Source organism: Oryctolagus cuniculus, chromosome 2 (genome assembly GCF_964237555.1).
Source record: "Oryctolagus cuniculus chromosome 2, mOryCun1.1, whole genome shotgun sequence".
Taxonomy (NCBI): Eukaryota; Metazoa; Chordata; class Mammalia; order Lagomorpha; family Leporidae; genus Oryctolagus; species Oryctolagus cuniculus.
The window spans coordinates 80584775-80604356 of record NC_091433.1 but is presented as its reverse complement, the minus strand read 5'-3'; the positions used below and the strand labels follow the sequence as shown (position 1 = coordinate 80604356).

Below are 19582 nucleotides of genomic sequence, written 5' to 3'. Positions count from 1 at the left end.
CTTGTTCATGTTTTCTTTTAAAAGTTTAGCCTCTTTCTTCTGGTGGAGAGCCCCCTGTTCCCCTGGCACTTCCCCGCTTGTGAGCAATATCAAGGCTGTATGGGTTCTCAGGAGTTAGGGTGACTTACAGGAAATTGATGGGATCGTTCCTGCCTTCTGTGGCAAACCATTTTCAGATGATTTGCTGAGATCTTTTCATTGATTATCTCAGATCCCATGTCACAGACTAAGTTGTAGTGAAGTGTAAAGACAAAATCTCATGTTTCAGAAAGTAGTTAAGATTCCCTTTGGGGTGCCTACACTGCATATTGGAGTATTGGGTTCAGTTCCTGGCTCCAGCTTCCTGTCAGTGCAGACCCTGAGAGTCAGTGATGTAGTGGCCTAAGGATGTTGGGTTTGTGCCAGCTCACATGGGACTTAGAGTGAGTTCTCAGCTCCTGGCTTTGACCTGGCCCTGCCTGGCCATTGTAGGGATTTAGGGAATAAAATAGCAGATGGGCTTCCTTTTTTTCTCTGTTAAAAAAGGTGGTGTGATGGTAGGTGCTTTGTGCAGACAAGGAACCTTGTTTTGCTGTCTTAGTTCTTACCTGTTTACAGTGTCATCTATCTGATTTACCTGCTTCCTATTGCCCAGTCCCAAACCATGGCAGGAGATGTTGTAAAACTGAGGTGCTTATGTTAATTTAGAACAAAGGAAATTCAACATCTCTTGCTGTATTCCAGAAGTTTTTTGTTAGTAAGGAGCTCTAATATATTATAATATATTATGGCATAAAAGTGAGTTTTCCTCAAAAAAAGAAAAAAGCTGGTATATCATCAGATGCCTACTTTAAAAAAAAGTTTTTAAAATTTTTTATTATTTGGGGGAGACTGAGTGTGTGAACACATGCTTCCATCCACTGAGAAGCTGAGCTGGGCAAAAGCCAGGAACTCAATCCAGGTCACCTCTGTGGGTGGCAGGCTTAACCACTTACGGCATTCCATCAGCACTGCACCCCATGGTTAGCATTAGCAGGAAGCTAGAGTCAGGGGCTGAAGTGAAGTAGTAAGCCCGGGTGCTCTAGTATGGGATGTGGGCATCTTAACCGATCGGCTGAATGCGTGCCCCAAGATGTCTACTTCTGTGGTCTACACACTATATCCTGTTTTATGGGTAGATCTAGAAATGCATTCTGGGTATCTCAAATCCTTCTCTTACTTTGCAGAGATAGACATCAAGACCTTCATCTCAGGTTCTAAGATGAGATGCTTTCCTGCCACTTGTGATATCCTTAGTGACTTCTCACTAAGCCTGAGCCTACCAGGAATTCAGACTGGACTGATGAAGGAAATGTCTCTTGCTTTTTTTTTTTTTTTAAGGATTTATTTTATTTATTTGAAAGGTAGCGTTAGAGAAGGAGAGACAGAGCTCTTCCATATGCTGGTTCACTTCCCAAATGGCTGCAATGGTGAGGGCTGGGCCAGGCCGATGCTTTCCCAGGCACATTAGCAGGGGCTGGATCGGAAGTGGAGTAGCTGGGACTTGGGCCAATATGGGATGCCAGCACTGTGGGCTGGGGCTTAACCAGCTGCACCACAGCGCTGTCCCCTTGCTCATTTGTGACACTTTAGCTTTCTCTCACTTATTTGCATTTTCTTTTGTTCAGGCTCAGCCCCTTTGCCTACTGCACATAAGGCAGCTCCTCCATATGCCCCCTGCTGCAGTGTTGGGATGGTGTCATCTGGTGACTCGCGAGGAGGATGCAGTCTGTAGAATACCACCATCGGAGCCTAGTTGTGTTCCACGATGGTAGAGTCTGTTAGCAGCTCTGGGTGTCTAAAAACATCTACCAGAAAGTCCAGGCTAAAGTCAGGTTCTCGCCTCTGCCTGTTCCTGCTGGGTCTGCTCCATTTGGAGGCAAGTGGGAACGGGTATGGCTGGGTGAGGTAAAAGGCTATGACAGCTGTAGTGCATTTGATCTATAATTCATCACAATCAGGGGAGGCTTTTAGGGGATAGCTAAGAGAAATGTGTTTGAGCCCAAAGTGTAAAAAGTGAACATTTGGCTGCTCCTGTCACAGCCTGTAAGAGTGTCCAGATGATGGCAGGGCCCTGGGGACAGAGAAGCACTTGATACCTGTTGAGCAGAGCATTAGCGAAAAGGCGGTGCAGGAACCCCCGTTACTGGCCGCCCCGGTGTCACAGGAAGACTGGGAAGTCAGCGCTGGGTTTCTTCTGTGAGCCGTTTGTACGCAGCAAAAACACAGATGAGGGACCGGGAGCTGGACCTATCAGCTCCCCGTTCTTATTAGCTACCACTGATCTCTTCAGGCATAGAAGATGGGACTGTCGCCTTTCCCCTCCAGCTGCTGTTTTACGTTGAAGTGATTCCTTTGCAGGGAGGCTGTGGGTTTCTGAGGGTTTTATGGACCGTTAGCCAACAGCCACTAGCAGTGTGCCTGGGAGACACCATGGGGGCAGTTTGTTTCCATGTGTACCTGGGTCTTGTCTTGAGATGGAGGAGTTCTGTGGGAGTTAGGGCAGGGCAGTGGGTTTTCCTGTCTGGGGCAACGTGCTTAGGAAACAGTCAGAATGGACTCTAGCCTTGTGCTGTTGGCTTCCTCTGCCTGTAGTTTAGAAACTACAACACATCTTCCTTCAGAAAAGGGTTTCTACTGGAGATAAATGTGGCCTGTCACTCTTGCGCAGATTGATAAGGCCACTGACCTAGTGCAGCCCCACTGGTTTGGAGGTGGGCCAGCTCCCTGCCACAGCCAGAACCATGTGGCTCAAGACCCTGGGGAAAACCCAGCGACTTGCAGCAGGCAGAACCTCGCAGGGCCCCAGCTTCCAGCGACATGTAATACAGCCTTCCCGTGTTTTGTTTTGTTTTAAGCACTGTTTCTCACTGTGTTGTGGTCTTTTTGCTCAAAAGACAAGTTTGGGTTGAATTGAAGCACCTGGCATAATCGAGTTCTGATTTGGTGCTAGTGAGACCATTGTAAGACTTCCATTGAAGGTTTCTTGTGGTTAGGTGGAACCAGAGCACCTGATTTCTCTCTCCTCCCAGACCCTCTGGACGTGAGATGCATGCAGACAGAATGGAAGTCTTCCTGGTTTTGTTTCTGTCCGGCAAATTAGGGTTTGTAGGAAGAAGACCCTCAGCCACACCACCTCCACCCCCAGTGAGGCAGGGATCGGTGCAGTTTGAACTCTGAGGCAGCAGTAGGAGCATTTGTGGGTGCCCGGGACAGCTGCCACCAGAGTAAATGAGAGCAGGCGGGCTGCTGCTGTGCTGGCCTCTCGGGACCGGCAGCTGGACGGGACGGGGTCAGTACCACCAGGGCGTCCGCAGCAGGGGCAGCTGGCAAACTGGTGTTTGGAGGCCTTGATGCAGTTGCTGACTAAGTAGTTTTTCAGGAGTGCAGTTAGTTTCAGTGACGCTGTTCTGAGGAACTGTCTGTGGTAAGAACTCAACTAGTCACAGTGCCTGTTCAGCCTTCCGAGAAGGTCTGAGACGGCATGACAGAACACTGTGACAGCAGAGCAGCCATCCGGTGATGCTTAGGACTGGGTGCAGGTGCTCTTCTCCCCTAACAGTGATGGCTGCGTGCCGCAAGGAATGCAGGGGGACGAGTGTCTGCAGCCTTGGCACTGAGCTTGCCTCGTCCAAAACACTCAAATTATTGGTTGATTCCCATGTCTCTGCGTCACACAGACACCAAGAACTCTTGTATTGAATGGAGAATTCAGCTGTGCCCCTGTCATCTTAAGATGACTCAGGACCTGGGGATGCCATAATGTGTTGGGGCTTGGAGGGACCTCAGGGGTGGGGCAGCAGTAATTGGAATTTAGTCTATGAAAGCAGGACTGATACCACGCAAGCACTGGGTCCAGTGTCTCTGAAGCCTAAATGGAGGTATCACTTTGTATTTTTTTTTGTATTCACTTATTTTCAATTTACTTGGAAGGCAGAGACAGAGGACTACCATTCCTGTGTTCACTCACCCAGATGCCTGCAACACCTTGGGGTTGGGTCAGGCTAAAACCAGGAGCCTGGAAGTCAACCCAGGTCTCCCATGTGGGTGTCAGGGACCCAGGTGCTTGGGCCATCATCCACTGCCCTGTGGGCTGTGCATTCGCAGGAAGCTGGATGGAGAGCAGAGCCAAGATTCAAATGCAAGCACTCCCAAAGTGGGATGTAGACGTCCCAAAGGCAGTGCCAAGTGGCTGACCCAGGAGACGTGGCTGACTCTGGGACTTGTAAGGCTCTTTCCAAATTTCTATCATTTGTGATTTTGTCACAGAGGTGGAAGGCAGTTTCATAATTACATTAGTACTGTGTTCGCAAGAGGTTCATTTGGTCATGAAACCAAAGGATGGATGGCTTGATGATCATCTTTCTGGAGCCCACAAACTAGGACTTGCTGCCTGGGAGGCGACAGACGGACCTTTTTGTCTCTCAGATTCCTGATCCCGAAAGAAACGCTGCATTCATTCCTGCTTGACGCTGTGCCAGAAGGACTTTTCAGAGTGAAATGAAGTTCACAGCCACCTGTACATTCAGTGGAATGTACATACTAGACTGATCTTGCACATCACTAATGACCGTCAGTGCGATGGTGACTGGCACAGACTGCAGGAGAAAGGCACAAAGCTGGGGTCAACTGAACAGTTCACGTTTATAGAACTGGAGGATTTGTCCTTGGATATTTGAACCCCAGAACTCAAAGCCAAAACATCATAATAGCTAATAGGAAATTGCTCTGAAATATGCAGCAAAGGGGAATGGAAACTTTCCAAATCAATTGCACCTCATAAATTTGGCCAAGTACAACTTATAACCAAAATAAATAAAATGAATGTGACTGTTCAGCCAGGGACGGGTGGGGATGCCAACGGCCGAAGGCCACCATCTCCCAGGAGTCTGGGCCAGTTTCTGTCACCTCTGAGTTGGAAGCTCACACATGGGCTGGAGGCAAAGCCACATGATCAAGTCTGCCCCAGAGCCGTGCTGAACGTGGATCTCAAGGCCCACAGCCAGCTAGCTGTGGAAAGCTGCATGTTCTCGCCAGGCACCCACGAGTCCCAGGAGATCAGAAGACAGTGACCATGACCTGCTGGAGCTGGACATTCTCCTTTGAAAATAGCAATCCCTGCCACGGAACCAGTAATCCTCTCAGCACCAGCAAGACTGAGTTCCTTGTGGCCGCTGCCATTGCTTGGCAGCTAGCAGTCTGCTCTCCTCCCTGCTGAGGGGAGTGCACACACACACTGCTGCCTTCCTTGTTTTTCACAGAAGACGTGTATCTTCCTTCAGCAAATAGAAATCAACCAATTTTGAGCGACAGTTTCGTAGGCTGCGGCGGGTGTGGCAGCGAGCTGCAGTACAAGGCGTCTCGGAGCTGTGTGACTGCCCCGAGCTGCTCTGGTGTCCGTGCCACAGTGCACGGAGAGAGGTGCTGCCCAGGCTCTGCGTTTCGCACTCTGATCCCTGCGCACGAGCCCAGTAGCTTCTACCGCTTAGCTTGCCGAAGCCTGAGAATGGAAGCAAATCAGCACACCAGGGGGTGTGCAGTGTGGGACTCGTGTGGTCGCTCTTGCAGAAAAGAATTTGCCACACAATGGTACGACAGCTGGAATAAGCACTTTATTTTTTAAAAATGACAATAAAAAAGTACCTTTTAAAGTTTATAAAAGCACAATCGACCGTGAAGTGGCTGTTTTCTTAGGAACAGTACAGGACTCACCAAGATCCCAGCAGGGCCCCGAAACTGCTCCCCGCCCTTTCCCTCGTATTTATGGGAGGAAATGGCTCTTCACTTCTGGCCTTGTTTCTTTCTTTCTTTTTCTTTTTTTTTTTTTTTTTTTTTGCGATGGCCTTTAAAAGCTTCTTGACATCTTTACCTCTAACAAAAAATAATAAACCCCAAACCAGCTCTATAAGCATTAAAGAATTGAAGTTTTCAACACAATGTGAGCAGATCAGTAAGAAGGATTGTGATCACGTTTAGCTATATCAGCAGTCAGAAGTCTTAGAGCACTCTGATTCTACGCACGGCTCTCGTACAGGAGGAGCTGGCCGCTGGCCGACCTACAGCACGAGAGGCTTTGTGGCTTTGAAGAGGTCTTTGGAGCAAGCGGAGCAGCGCTCACGCCAGCAGCCACCAGCCGCTTTGTGCTGGCACAGGAGTCGGTCCGTTGGGCACAGTGCTGCCAAGGCTTAGGACCCCAGCCAGACGGATGTACATCTGTGCTGTCCTCCTGAACCAAGGTGCCCCTTGGCAGGGAGACAGACTTGCACTTCCATGGAGTGGGGGGAGGCAGGGATGACTTCTGAAAGTGAGTTTATATTATACATCAGGTGGGTCTCACACACACACACAGACACACAGAGCGTGCTGTTACGAAGAGAAGCAACTGACACTGGGCACACAGTATGGGTGGTGGCATCTGGAGCGCACACTCTGGTCAGCAGTTTTCACCAGCGCCCGGCTGCGAGCATGCCATTATGGTAGAAGCTCCTGGCAGCTTCTGATTGTCTTGCCAGGACATTCCAGGGGACTGGGCTGAGACCTCCTGCTGCAGGAACAGTTCCTAACATCTAACACCGCGTCACTAAGCTGCCCTGGACTCCAAAGAGGGTCCTACACATTCACAGCACGATTCTGGACATTTTGGTAATATTTAAAAACATGCCTCAAACATGCAGCTTATCTTAAAGGGAAAAAAATAGAAAATTTTAATTACAAGCATTCAAAAGTCAAGCACAGAACCTGTGATCCAACCAGTGTAAGCTCACCCATCTGGTCATACATAAAATGTTGGGTATAAAAATACTCACTTTTCTTTGTATTATTGTTGACTTCTTTTATGTTTCATTTGAAAATATCTCCAGACTGTACAGAAATGTCAGACCATGCATTCACAAATAACACTATTCCTTAACAATTATACAGTGTAAAAGAGTAAAACATTTTTATTATATATTTTTTTCTTCGAGAAAAACAGATGTGTGATAGAGGCTGTGGCAAAGTCTTGAAGGGGTCAAAACTGGGCGAGGTTTTCGCAAGCCTGCAACAGAAAGAAAATGGGTTAGGAGTTCAGAGCTGCACGTCACAGGGGGCCCCGGCCGAGCAGCCCCGGGGACTGCAGACGGGGCCTGGAAAATGGACGTGTAAGTTTGCTTTGGTTCCAGAGATTAGGAAATGCATATGTATGAGGGGTCTTCAGCAGGCTGATGGAGAAAGCAGATTGGGAAAGAACCACATGGGTTTCAAACTTTTTTTTTTTTTTGCACCAAAATAAATTTAGCTTTGAGTTTTTTCCACCAACTTTTGAAGTGTTCTTGTGTGATTTACACAAGGGCACAAGAGTGTCAGGAGTCTTAGCTTGGATACATGGCCAACATAGGGTTAATTTCCATTTTCTTTGTGGCAGAACAAATGGTCTTTGAGGTATCACTATAGTCCTTTAGGTTCCCCCAAGGGAACCGGGCTGGGCTTTTCTTTAAACACATCTCAGTTCTGTTCAGTGCTTGAAAGTTACTGAATACACCTTGAGCCCTCTACTGTCACTGTGCCCAATCCCGTACTTTCTTGACCTCCTGCCGGCATGTCAGTCTTGCGTATACGCGTAGCTGTACAAGAGGTGTACATACAAGGAAATAAGCTTGTAGAATTTTGCATTTGGGAAGAGGCTGTAGAGATTGTAACAACTCCTCCAACTGTTCTGAGTTACACTAATCTGGAAAAATGTGTGCTTAGCAGTAAATCTCAAAATTAGGAACATACTTGGGTGAATCCTCAAACACAGCTAACCGGCCGCTCTTAAAAACACTGCCATACACACCAGGGCTGCACAGGGCTGGCTGCACGTGGGTCTCACCGGGAGGCCTAGCTGTCACATCCCAGTTCTTGGATGGTGGTACAAGTGTGTGGAAATAGTCACGGCCCACAAGTCCCAGGGCCCACTGTAATGAATGACCATACTTGCAGCTCGCAGACCTCCCCAGGGAGACGCTGGGCAGAGCTTGCCAAAGCAGGGATGGCGCAGCTCAGTAGCGGGCCAGGGATGGGAGGCTGATACTTCTCTGACAACTCAGGTTGTAGCAAACAGTAAATGTGTCCTGGCCTCTCAGTTGGATGATGCCCACCAGAGGGGGAGGCCAGACTAGAAAGCCTGCAGTTGGAACTGCTGCCTCCCCAAGGTGCCCAACACATGCTGAGGCAGAGGCAATGTAGACGGGGTCTGGGCGCCCTGCATTGGTGCTCCCCTACTCCCCCCATTTCTGCCTAGGTCTGTGCAGTGTGGCAGGGGGCATGGCCGCCAGAGGTCCCTCCTGAACCCACGGCCCTCTCCCAGCCGGACTTTGCCCTCAACTAATGCCTGGTCTGCTGTCCTGGAAGGAGAGGAGCCACCTTCTGGTGAGAAGAGGAAATGACCGTGCCCTGGCAGTAGGGTGGGGGTGGGCGGGCAAGTGTTCTGCCACCCTGGGTGCCCAGTGTGCTGAACTTGAGCACACGGCAGAGCCTGCACTGTGGCTAGACTCCAGGGACTGGGCCCCTCGAAGTGGGCTGGAGGCCTGTGAGCGCGCTCCTGCTCGCTGGCGTGGGACGGATGCATCCCTGCAGGCCCCATCAGGTCAACAGCAGCCATGGAGCTGCCCCTGCTCCTACTCTTGGATACCCGGATCTCAACGCCACTAGCACCATCTCAGATGACCTCCTGACCCACGTTGCTTTGGGCAGTAAGGCAACAGCACCTGTACCTCCCTTGCTCCCAGCTCTCCAGTTGGATGTTGGTCCCCAGATCCCAGACACAGCCTTCGAGCCTCTCAGAAGTGCGGGCACACTGCAGGTGCTCCCGCGGCTCTCACTGTCCCTGTCCTAGAGGGCTGGCTCACATGGAGAAAAACTCAGTTCTGCCATTCAGACGTTCGGGCTCCAGGGCAAATGAGCGGAAGGGATGGCGGCCAGGCACTGAGGCTGGGCCCTGGTCAGTGCCCATGGTCAGGGAGCCAGGAGGCTGCCTGGGTCATGCTCCAGCCCCAAACTGGCCCCTTCTCTGGTGGGCCTCGGGGTAGGACGGGTCTCATTAATTGGGCTTATCTTTTTTCAAGCAAAAACCAAAACCTGGAAGGGGGGGAGGCGGGAGCCTACAGTCTCCAGAGCTCTCCGTAGCTGCCTTGTAAACTCAGTTCTCACATGGGAAAAGAATGTATCCCCAGCGCCATGGCTGCTCCCAGTCTGAACAAAAGGTCAGAATGTGGCTATTTCAGTCCCTGTAAACAAGGAAGAGGTTTAGCTGGGAATGGAGTTCAACCCTTGGAATGCACTCACAAGGACACTTTAAACATCCGGGAACACGGAGCGCCATGCACGGCGGGCCAGGGCGAGGCTGGCTTTCCCGCATGAAGAAGCTGCAGCACGCAAGCAACACACCGAAAGATGGGGCCCAGACCTCCTTGTTTTGGGGGCACAGCTGGCCCCACTCAAGATACAGGAAGATGTCCCCTGAGGCCTTACGGAGCACCATGGAAGTCTGCAGGGTTTCGTTTCAGCACAGGGCATCGTGGGGGCAGGGCTTCTCCCTGCCCAGGTGTCCGTGAGCCCTTTCTCCTGAGAGAATTCACCTCCTCTCTGCCCCAGCACATCACTTAACCTCATTGCCCAAGTTTTCCTCACAGTTATCCCTGACAGACTGCTTTTCACCAAAAGAAAGGGGACAGTCAGCCCCCTCCGTCCACCTGCAGACACACGTGGGCATCACAAATGTTCTTAGTGACTCAGCGTTGTCCAAATTCCCGTGCTGGTGCCCCCCTGCCCCAGCTCTCCCCTCCAGGGGTCGCACTAAGCCGCGCAGCCCGACCTCAGCCTTGGGAATACAAAAGCCGCCTCCTGCTCGATCCTGGGGAGGTGCACTTTGAATCCCCGCAGTCAGTGCTCACCTTGCTGCTCCTGCTGCCCCACTGCTCGGGGAAGCTGGGGCCTGGGCAGCCTGCCTCTTAGCTGTCCCCTTCTGTCCCTCCAACTCTCCTGCCAGCTTGGACTGGGCTCGTGCGCCTGGGCCGTGCATGACTGACACTTCAGCTGCTTCCTGCATGTCCAAATTCAGGATGTCTGGCCTGCTGCTTCCAGAAAACTGCATGTGTGGCTTTTAAGTTTCCCCAGAGTGGAGAAAAACCCAAATCCTGTCTTTTAAAGTGTTACAGTGGGGCCAGCACTGCGACATAGCACGTAAAGCCATCGCCTGTGACGCCAGCATCCCATGAGAGCACTGGTCCCAGCTGTTCTACTTCTGATCTAGCTACCTGCTGATGTACCTGGGAAAGCAGCAGGAGATGGCCCAAGTCCCTGGGCCCCTGTACCAATGTAGGAGATCCGGAGGAAGCTCCTGGCTTCAGATTGGTCTGCTCTGGCCGTTGTGGCCATTTAGGGAGTGAACCCATCGGATGGAAGACCTCTCTCTGTCTTTGCCTCTTTGTAACTCTGCCTTTCAAATGAATAAATCTTAAAAATATAAGACTATTGTGATGAAAGGCACACTATTAAATGAGGCAGCTGCCACTGGTGGGAGACGGAGCAGCCCCTGCGTCATGTACCCTTGCTTCGAGCCGGGGGCGGGGGTGGGGCGGGGGGGCTGTGAACCGCCTGGAGAGCTGCCCAGGTGCGTGCTGGTCTAAGACGGCCACAGAGGTGTGTGCTGCTGCGGGCAAGCACAGAGAAGTCCTGTTCTGACCGTGCCATTGTTCCAGCCCCAAGAATGCGGTAATGACCTGCTGGCCAGAACTGCCTGCCCCTTTGTCCTGGGCAGGAGTTGCGCCCTGCTGTCTGACTCATCTCCGTCGGCCCCTCACAGGGATGAGATTTGCCACCTTATTTGGGCTGAGACACAAAGCGCTGTCTGCCTGGCCCTGGCATTCCTGCTGCTCACAGCCAGGCCTCCCAGAGACACGGGGAAGGCCACAGGCAAGTCACCCCCGGAAATGCCAGCTGATGTCAGCGGGACAGACCCGTCACCCAACCCCTGCCAGCCACAAAAACCCAGGGACCACGGGGCTCACGGAGCCCACACAACTCGGCCCTGTCCCGCTTCTGACGCGCCTCCTCTCTATGTATCCCCCGCTGCCGTCATGGGACAGCCTCCCCTCCACAGCCCTGGCTGGTGGGCACCAGGAGCCGCCATGCCATCACCTGGCCAGCGGCTGCTCCCCAATGGCAGGCTCCCCGCCGAGGCCCGGGTTCCCGGGACCTGTGGCCGCTCTGGAAGGCTTGGTTGCACAGCAACTTGGGAACTCACCGGCACGCTCCAGTTTTGCAGAACAGCTGGAGCACAGTGACCACCATGGAAGATTGCATTAAAACCCACAAGACAGATTGCAGCCGCCATCACACACCTGGGACCTGGGGTGGAGAGAGAGATCACCCATTAGCGGTGCGGCAACCTCCAGCATGGCTGGGCTCCCTGGCTTTGAGGACCAGCCCGCTCCGAGGGCAGGGAGCCAACGATGCACTGTCACCTGAGAGTGACGGCACAGGGTGGGCGTTGGGCAGCAGTTAAGACGCCCGTCATGGGGCAGTAGGGCAGGCTATGGGTTGGGACGCTTGCATATCTTAGTGGGGTGCCTGGGATCAAGTCCCGCCTCTGCTTCTGGTCCAGCTCCCCACTAATGCACCCTGGGAAGCAGAGGACGATGGCTCAAGTGCTTGGGTCCCTGCCAGCCACATGGGAGACCCAGATGGTACTCTGGGCTACTGGCTTCAGCCTGGCCCAGCCCTGGCTGCAGCGGACATTTGGGGAATAAACCAGTAGGTAGAAGTGTCTTTTGCTCCCTGTTGCTCTGCCTTTCAAATACATAAAGAGAAATTAATAAAGACACTGCTTGGGATTGAGCCCCAGCTCCACTTCTGATCCAGTTTATTGCTAATGCACCCTGGGAGGCAGCAGGTGATGGCTCAAGAAGTTGGGCCCCTGCCACCCACATGGGAGACCCTGAGGGAGCTCTTGGCTCCTGGCTTCAGCCTGGCCCAGCTCTGGCTGTTGTGGGCATTTGGGAATGAACCAGTGGACAGAAGCTCTCTGCCTTTCACTTATGTCAAAATAAACTTAGAACACAAAAACAGAACTTAACAGAATTACTTAAAATTTTTTAAAAAGACCCTGTGACCCTCCAAAAGCCCTAAGGAGGAAGGCATGGCACCCAGGGCCCCTGCCACACAAGATCCAGAATCAGAACTGGCCCAGGAGCGGCCTCAGCCCGCGCAACGGCATCCGGGTGCTGCCACTCACACCAACGACTCAGGTTTGCTGTGAGCTCCTCCAACACAAAACCCCACAGGCAAGCCATCTGCAAGCCCCAGGCTCTCAGGGCTTGGAAAGACCAGGGCGCAGGGATTGGCAAGGCATCCATTTTTAATGTTGCCCCTGCAGGCACCGTGCCTTCCCAGGGATTCCCGGGCCCCTCGCCGGTGCCGCTGGCCTTCGGGTACCCAGCACAGCGGCGCAGCCTCTGGGCCGCCCCTCGGCAGGTGAGCCTGCCTCTCTCCCCAGGATTAAGGAGAAAACAGGGCTTTCCCCAGGAAACCATTAACAGACGAGGAGACGAGGTTCCCCTTGCGGGCGGAGTTACTTTGGGACAGGAGCACAGATCTGCGTCTTTACAGTTGGAACCCGTGAGCTCGGCCCCGCTCCCAGCCTGATGCACACTCGCTGACGGCACAGTGGCTTCACCTGGCGGGCAGCGAGAGGCCTGGCACCGGCCCCCGGGGTTAACTCCCCGGGGAAAATGCACCTGCCATGGTGTTCATCTTAATCCTCATGCAGAATGCTCCCATGCGGCTGGGAAGGTGAGGGGCTGCCACCGGAGGCTTAGACAGGTGCTCCTGACCTGGCACGGCCCTCAGCCATGTTGGGGCAGGAGCAGGGGCTCCAACTCTTACTGCGTTGGGGTGTCAAGCAAGCCTCATTGGGTGCTGGTGTTGTCAGTGGACACGTCCTGTGTGTAGCTTACTCAGGCCCAGGGCTCACAGCAGTGCCTGGCAGGGCGGTCCCCAGGGGGGCAGGTGGCAGCTTCGAGAGGACCACCCCCACAGCAGGCTGCCCACAGGCCTCCCAGCAGAGAGGAAGCCGAGACGGAGATAAGAGAAGTTAAATTCTCCCTCCAAACTTCACTGCGGTGGGGTCTGCTCTCAAAGAAACCCCAGGCTGGGACAGCTTCCACTTTGTCTCCCGGCTGAGCCCCGCCGCTCTGCACATGGCCTGCAGCCCTCATCCTCACACTTTGCTTTATTGGGTCCCATAACATTTATGGCTCCCTGACTTGTTAATGTTTATTACTCCGTTACCCAGCGGCTGTTCACCGAACTCCACTGTGTTACTATCCCACGTGTGAGAGGGAGACCTCGGTTTACGGAAGAAAGGGGAGCAGCAGTCTCTCATAAGCACTACCCTAGGTTCTGGGGGAGAACATGACCGTGGGCCTCTTGGAGAAGGCAGGGGAGATGGCAGGAGCCACAGCAGCTGCCTGGGACTGCCTGAAGCTCTGGCTCTGCCTAGCATCAGGACCGCCTGAGCATGACCCTGCTGCAGGGGTACTCGCACCCACAGCCAAAGACATACCAGGTGTTCCTCCCCAAGCAAAACAGACGGAATCCATGGCTTCGGATTCCAGCAATGTCACCTCTCGCCCAGCCCTAAGTCTGAGGCTGTGAGGACACGTGCTCAGTTTCCATGGCCAGAGAAATGTCACAAGTACTTAAAGAACACCCCTCCTACACCCACCCAACTCCCAAACTCTCCCCTCTATAAAGTTGAGGGGCCGGCACTATGGCGTAGCGGGTAAAGCTGCCGCCTCCAGTGCTCACATCCCATATGGGCGCCAGTTCGAGTCCTGGCTGCTCCACTTCCGATCCAGCTCCCTGCTAAGGGTCTGGGAAATGCATTGCAGACGGCCCAAGTCCTTGGGCCCCTGCACCCACGTGGGAGCCACTGTGCCGTCAGCGAGTGTGCAGCTCCTGGCCTCCATCAGCCAGACGGCCCCCTGCACAGACCTTGCTGCCACTCTCCACGTCCGTGCCGGGACTGGTACCATCCTGCCAGGGCGGGAGGAGGAGGGCCTCACGTGCTGTGGGGGAGGGGCGCTGCCTTCACGCAGACCCGCTGTGGCCTCAGATGTTTGTATGAGCTCATCAGCACCACCGTTTTCCAATTCTAAGTTACATTGCTCCAAGATTACGTAGCCTGGATTATTAGCTGTCTTGGACAGGACTTGGTCCAAGAGACCAGAGGAGTGGGAATGACAGATCCACCCTGAGCTGGTCTAGCTCCGGGTGAACAGCACGTGAGGCCATCTCCGCTCCACGCCCGCTGGACGCCAGCGGAGGAGTCTGGCCCTGGCCCCGGGTGGCCCAGAACAAATGGCTCGCCCCAGCGCGCATCACGTACTCTGAGGCAGACGGTTTTCATGAGCAGCAACTGCTGGCCCTAGTCTCTGGCTGCTGCCACCCTGCTGGTTCCTGGAGGATGAACCCTGGGACAAAGTCAGGGGGCCGACAGAGAAGCCTGGGGTCTCTTACCGGAGCCCATGCAACTGCCTCAAGATGGACACCCGGGCCCAGAGCTATGGCATAATAGGTTAAGCCTCCGCCTGCAGTGCCGGCATCCCATATGGGTGCCAGTTTGAGACCCAGCCGCTCCACTTCTGACCCAGCTCTCTGCTGTGGCCCGGGAAAGCAGTAGAAGATGGCCCAAGTCCTTGGGCCCCTGCACCCAAGTGGGAGACCCGGAAGAAGCTCCTGGCTCCTGGCTCTGGACTGGATTGGTCCAGCTCCGGCCATTGAGGCCATTTGGGGAGTGAACCAGCGGATCGAAGACCACCCCCCCACACACACTCTGCCTTGCACTCTCTGTAACTCTTTCAAATAAATTAAAAAAAAAATAATGGATGCCTTCCCTTGGGCCTGAAAACAGCCCCTGCTCTGGTCAGTGCCACTGCTCCTCGCCAAGGTGCAGGTTAGGTTCTCTGGCCCCTTCCCAGCTTCACTAGAGCCCTGTGCTGGCTCCCGCCTCACCTGAGCCTCCCGAGCCCTCCTCTCCCCCTGGCCTCTGCCCCCTGGGCCAGCCTGTGAGCTCTGGGCTCTGAGACCCGCTCCCGACTTCCACAGCGGCTGTGCCTGCCAGGCCTGCACCTGCAGTCCGCCGCGCATGCGCTTCAGCGCTCCCCGGTCTCTTCTAGCTACCTCCAGCCTCGCAGACTCTGCGGGCTCAGAGATGTGCACGATGGCCCCGAGGGGTGGGGCTGGGGGCCAGGTGCTCAGAGTGGGGTCCACACCAACAGGGCTGTCTGTGGCTGGAGGGCAGTGCTGGGTCCAGGTCACCATGGCGACAGGGAGAGGCTCCCAGGGACTAACTGGCTCACGAAGAGCAAACCTGATGCTAACCAGGGGCACATGGACATGCAGCAGGGACCTAACAGACCCCGAAGTGGCACTTGAGGGATGTAGCAAGGTCTGTCCTAAAAAGCAAGCATTCACATCTTGCACAATAGACGTTCCAGGCGTCTCCTGTGGATGGCTGCCTTAAAACACAACTGCCCCGAGTGACGCGAGCATTTCACTTAGAGACACACACCCAGCCTAACTTCAGAATAAGGAACAAATCCAAGCAGCCCAAGGAAAGAACCCACTCTGTATGGCGTGGCGGTCACTGGTTTACAATTCTGGCTAAAGATTAGGGCATGGTTTCCCAAAGCGTGCTTTACGGAAGACAACAGTCTTTTAAGATTCTGTTTAAAAAAAAAAAAAAAAAAAAAAAGCCAGCGCCGCGGCTCACTAGGCTAATCCTCCGCCTGGCGGCGCCGGCACACCGGGTTCTAGTCCCGGTCGGGGCGCCGGATTCTGTCCCGGTTGCCCCTCTTCCAGGCCAGCCCTCTGCTGTGGCCAGGGAGTGCAGTGGAGGATGGCCCAAGTGCTTGGGCCCTGCACCCCATGGGAGACCAGGAAAAGCACCTGGCTCCTGCCTTCGGATCAGCGCGGTGCGCCGGCTGCAGCGCGCCAGCCGCAGCGCCATTGGAGGGTGAACCAACGGCAAAGGAAGACCTTTCTCTCTGTCTGTCTCTCTCACTGTCCACTCTGCCTGTCAACAACAACAACAACAAAAAGATAAAAAAAAAAAATTAAAAAAAAAAAAAGATGTCCTGGTCCCAGATACCTCTGAGAAACATTGCACACCAGAGCTCTCCTGCTCTTCAAACTTCGTGACGTGCGCAGTGCAATAAAGGGGTTGAGAATCTTGGTAAATAAACCTGACCTTGGGCACTCTGCCTACAGTTATCCTAAGGGTTGGTGCTCCAAAGCCACACTCAGTATGCTGAGTTAGGGGAGGAGCAGACACCACTCTAATGCATCCAAGTACAGAAATGCTCCCCTCCGCCCCCACACACACCTTCTGATCAGCACCATCTGAGGAAGAATCCCCAGCGGCCGGCTCTGCCAGGCCCTCCTGCCGGCCCCTGCTCCCCGCTGTTCCAGGAGACCCTTCCTTTCAGGACTAAGGCGCCTGCCCTGACCAGGGCTCGGCTGCAGGGGCCCTGGTGCCAAGGAAACTTCAGGTCAACAGGCAGCATGCCTTTGGGAGAGGAATCCTGGGCTGCACAAAGCCCACGGTCCAGGACGAGGCTCATGGCTCCACGGCCAGCACCGGGCGTGCATGCTGGCCAGCGTGCCGGCCCCTGAGCGCTTGCACGGGAATGCTGTGACGGCTTTGCTCTTCTCACTCTGCTTCGCGCTTTGTGAAGGAATGATGTGAACCAGGAGATGCTGGCTGTGGCACTGTAACATTTTAAAAACCTAATTTTGGGGGCCTGCGCTATGGCGCACTAGGTTAATCTTCCGCCTGCAGCACCGGCATCCCATATGGACGCTGGTTCCAGTACCGGCTGCCCCTCTTCCAGTCCAGCTCTCTGCTGTGGTCCGGGAGTGCAGTGGAGGATGGCCCAAGTGCTTGGGCCCTGCACCCCATGGGAAACCAGGAAGAAGCTCCCGGCTCCTGGCTTCAGATCGATGCAGCTCTGGCTGTTGTGGCCATTTGGGGAGTGAACCAACAGAAGGAAGACCTTTCTCTCTGTCTCTCTCTGTAACTCTACCTCTCAAATAGATAAATAGAAATCTAAGCAAACAAACAAAAAAACCTAACTTTGGCTGGGACCCCACCACCACCACCAAATTAGAGTTCAGAGTGATGGTGCTTTGTATTCAACAGGAATTCGGTCAAGAAACTGAATTACTAAAGGCATTGCAGGCACTTCCCGTTTGTATAGGGAAAAAAAAAATGCATTGATTCACTGAAATAAAATTGGGCCTAAAATGGCTCAAAATCCCAGTTTAGGATACTGGATCCCTGTAAGGGAAGCACACTGAAGTGGTCCACTGCCCTTGGTACAGAATCGGGCACTCTGGGGAGACGACAGGTTTTGATCACAGTGTGTGTGCAAGGGACGCTAATTCCGACACACCTCTCTAAGATGCCCGTAACAAACTTCCATGCAAATGATGCGCCTTAGTGGATGACTTACGCATGGACCACTTCCTTTTCAAAGAGGAATGCCAGCAGCCGGTCCCTTATAGGGAGACTCAGACAGCCCCGTGGCTCACGCCGCCCTGGGTCCCACAGCCAGACTCCCTCAGAAGACAGCACTGCCCTGGGGCGGTCCCCCCCACCCCCCAGCTCGCGCAGCCAAGACAAGCGTGAGCAGGTGCTCTGCCCCTTCCTTGGCGGAACCAGGTACTCACACAGTATTCAGCAGAACTGACGGGACTTCCAGCCCTGAGAAGTAGCCTCGGAGGGAGGGAGCCAGCGCATCTGCAGAGACAGGTGGGGAGAAGCCGTGAGCCGGGGCCCCTCTGCCGCTCTCACCCCTCCCAGTTCCAGACAGAACCACCGACACTGGCCTGTGTGGACCTCTCTCCCAGAGCCGGGTGCTGGGGCTCTCGCATGCCCTCCTTTGCAAGTTTCACAGGTGCCATGAGGCCGGGCCGTGGCCCAGGGAACTCCCTCCTGCCCTGCAGACTCACCTTAGGGCGGCCCAAGGGGGAGGAAGTGGCCGAGAAGGATGTGGACATGTGCGTCTGCTTTGGAAGGAAGGGGCATTCACGACCCCTCGCACACCAGTGGCCTGGCCAGAGCTTCTGAGACGCTGCTGTTCTCTTTAGAACAAGGGCCCAGCTTCCAGGCATTGTTGGGGTGTCTGGCACCCCACACCCTCGGCTGTGTTGAGGGGAAGGACCTGTAGCCCCATCTCTCCCCCAAGGTTTGCAAAGTGGGAGGACTGCTCCAAACACAACCCAAACAGATGGGGGTTTATTAAGCACTCGTGCACCTGCCATCCGTGGGCAGTGGCAGCCTGGCCCCAGGGCCCTCGGACAGAGGGAGATGTCCCGGCGGCTCTGCAGGGATGCACGGAGAGCTCCTATCCTCCAGGCGGGGAAATCGGCCGAAGTCTGGGTATTCCGAGTGACCGTGGCCACACAGCCCGCTGGGCCAGGCCTAGGTTGACCAGGCTCCATGAGATCCGCTAACTTGACCCACAAAGCCGGGATGCCGAGACGCTGGGCCCCAGAGAGAGGCCACGTGGTCTGCCTGGCCAATGGCCCCTGGTCCACACACACCGGAGTTGTTGGGCCTCACGAAAGCAGGACGGAGTGCTGCTCCACCTGCCTGGCCCAACCTGGGGCAGATGTGTCAGCTTTGTTTTGGAAATGGCGGCTTAAAGGGACCAAGGCCCCATTTTGAACTTCTGCCTATCCCAGGAGTCTACCTGAGGCCAACGGTATATTAGGTCTCCCCAGGGGACCACGTCAGCTGTTACAAGGAACCAGATGGGATGGCTTGAGGGAGCCCCAGGATGGCGAGAGCCAAGCTCGTGTCCGCAGAACGGGCAAAGGCATGGTAGCACTTCCCACGCAGGGGGGGCTCAACAGCACGCTCCTCTGGGAACTGAGGGGCGTGGGGGGTGGGGAGGAAAGTGTGGGATGCAGAGGGGTGGGAAAGGAAGGGGGAGGGGAGGGAGAGTCTGGAAGAGGAGAGGGAGCGGGCGGAAGGGGGCATTAGACAGAGAGAGAGGCATGAAGAAAAAACGCGTACCTACCCATGGCTACGGCTTTGTGCATCTGATCCACTTGCTCACTAAGCACAGGGCAGGGTTGGAGCTGCCTTCCTGAGACAGGTGGTAAAGGCCAGGCCAGGGGCACAGAGCCCCCGGGGCCGGTGGGGGGCTGAGAACCTAAACACACAGCGGAGGGGCATGGGTCTGTGTGCACCAGGGGCAGAGTGGATTGCGGGGGTGGCGGCAGGTGCTGCCCGGGGCGGTGGTGTGGAGAGGAGACACAGGAGGGAGGCTGGCTGGGGAGGAGAGCCGAGGGGTAGGCGGCACGGTCTGCCCCCGGGGACGGTGACCCTGGGGCCACCTGCCTCTCCATGGCTCAGGGGCCTGGTTCCTATTTGGCCATACCTGCCTCCTGCAGGCAGGCACCCAGAGCCAGGTGGGGTGGGGGTGGCAGCCGGGGGCACTGACAGCCCTCAAACACATCACTCGTCTGCCCCATG

General features: G+C 54.6%; 1 protein-coding gene across 6 annotated transcripts in view; it reads right to left on the bottom strand.

Annotated features, from left to right (window-relative positions):
• Nucleotides 1–5608: 5608 nt before the first annotated feature.
• The window catches only part of RBPMS (RNA binding protein, mRNA processing factor), a 171575-nt gene continuing 157601 nt past the window's right edge, over nucleotides 5609–19582 (bottom strand). For 2 of the 6 annotated variants that reach the window (XM_017339108.3, XM_051842628.2), the window contains 2 exons: nucleotides 17770–17839; nucleotides 5609–7054 (listed from right to left, as the gene is read on the bottom strand). In XM_017339108.3, the coding sequence (XP_017194597.1) occupies nucleotides 17777–17839 (63 nt within the window). In that variant the 3' untranslated portion in view covers nucleotides 5609–7054; nucleotides 17770–17776. Of the gene's footprint in view, nucleotides 7055–11281; nucleotides 11386–17769; nucleotides 17840–19124; nucleotides 19260–19582 lie in introns of those variants that run through there. The other 4 variants (XR_007918159.2, XR_007918162.2, XR_007918161.2 and 1 more) reach the window with 4 other exon arrangements.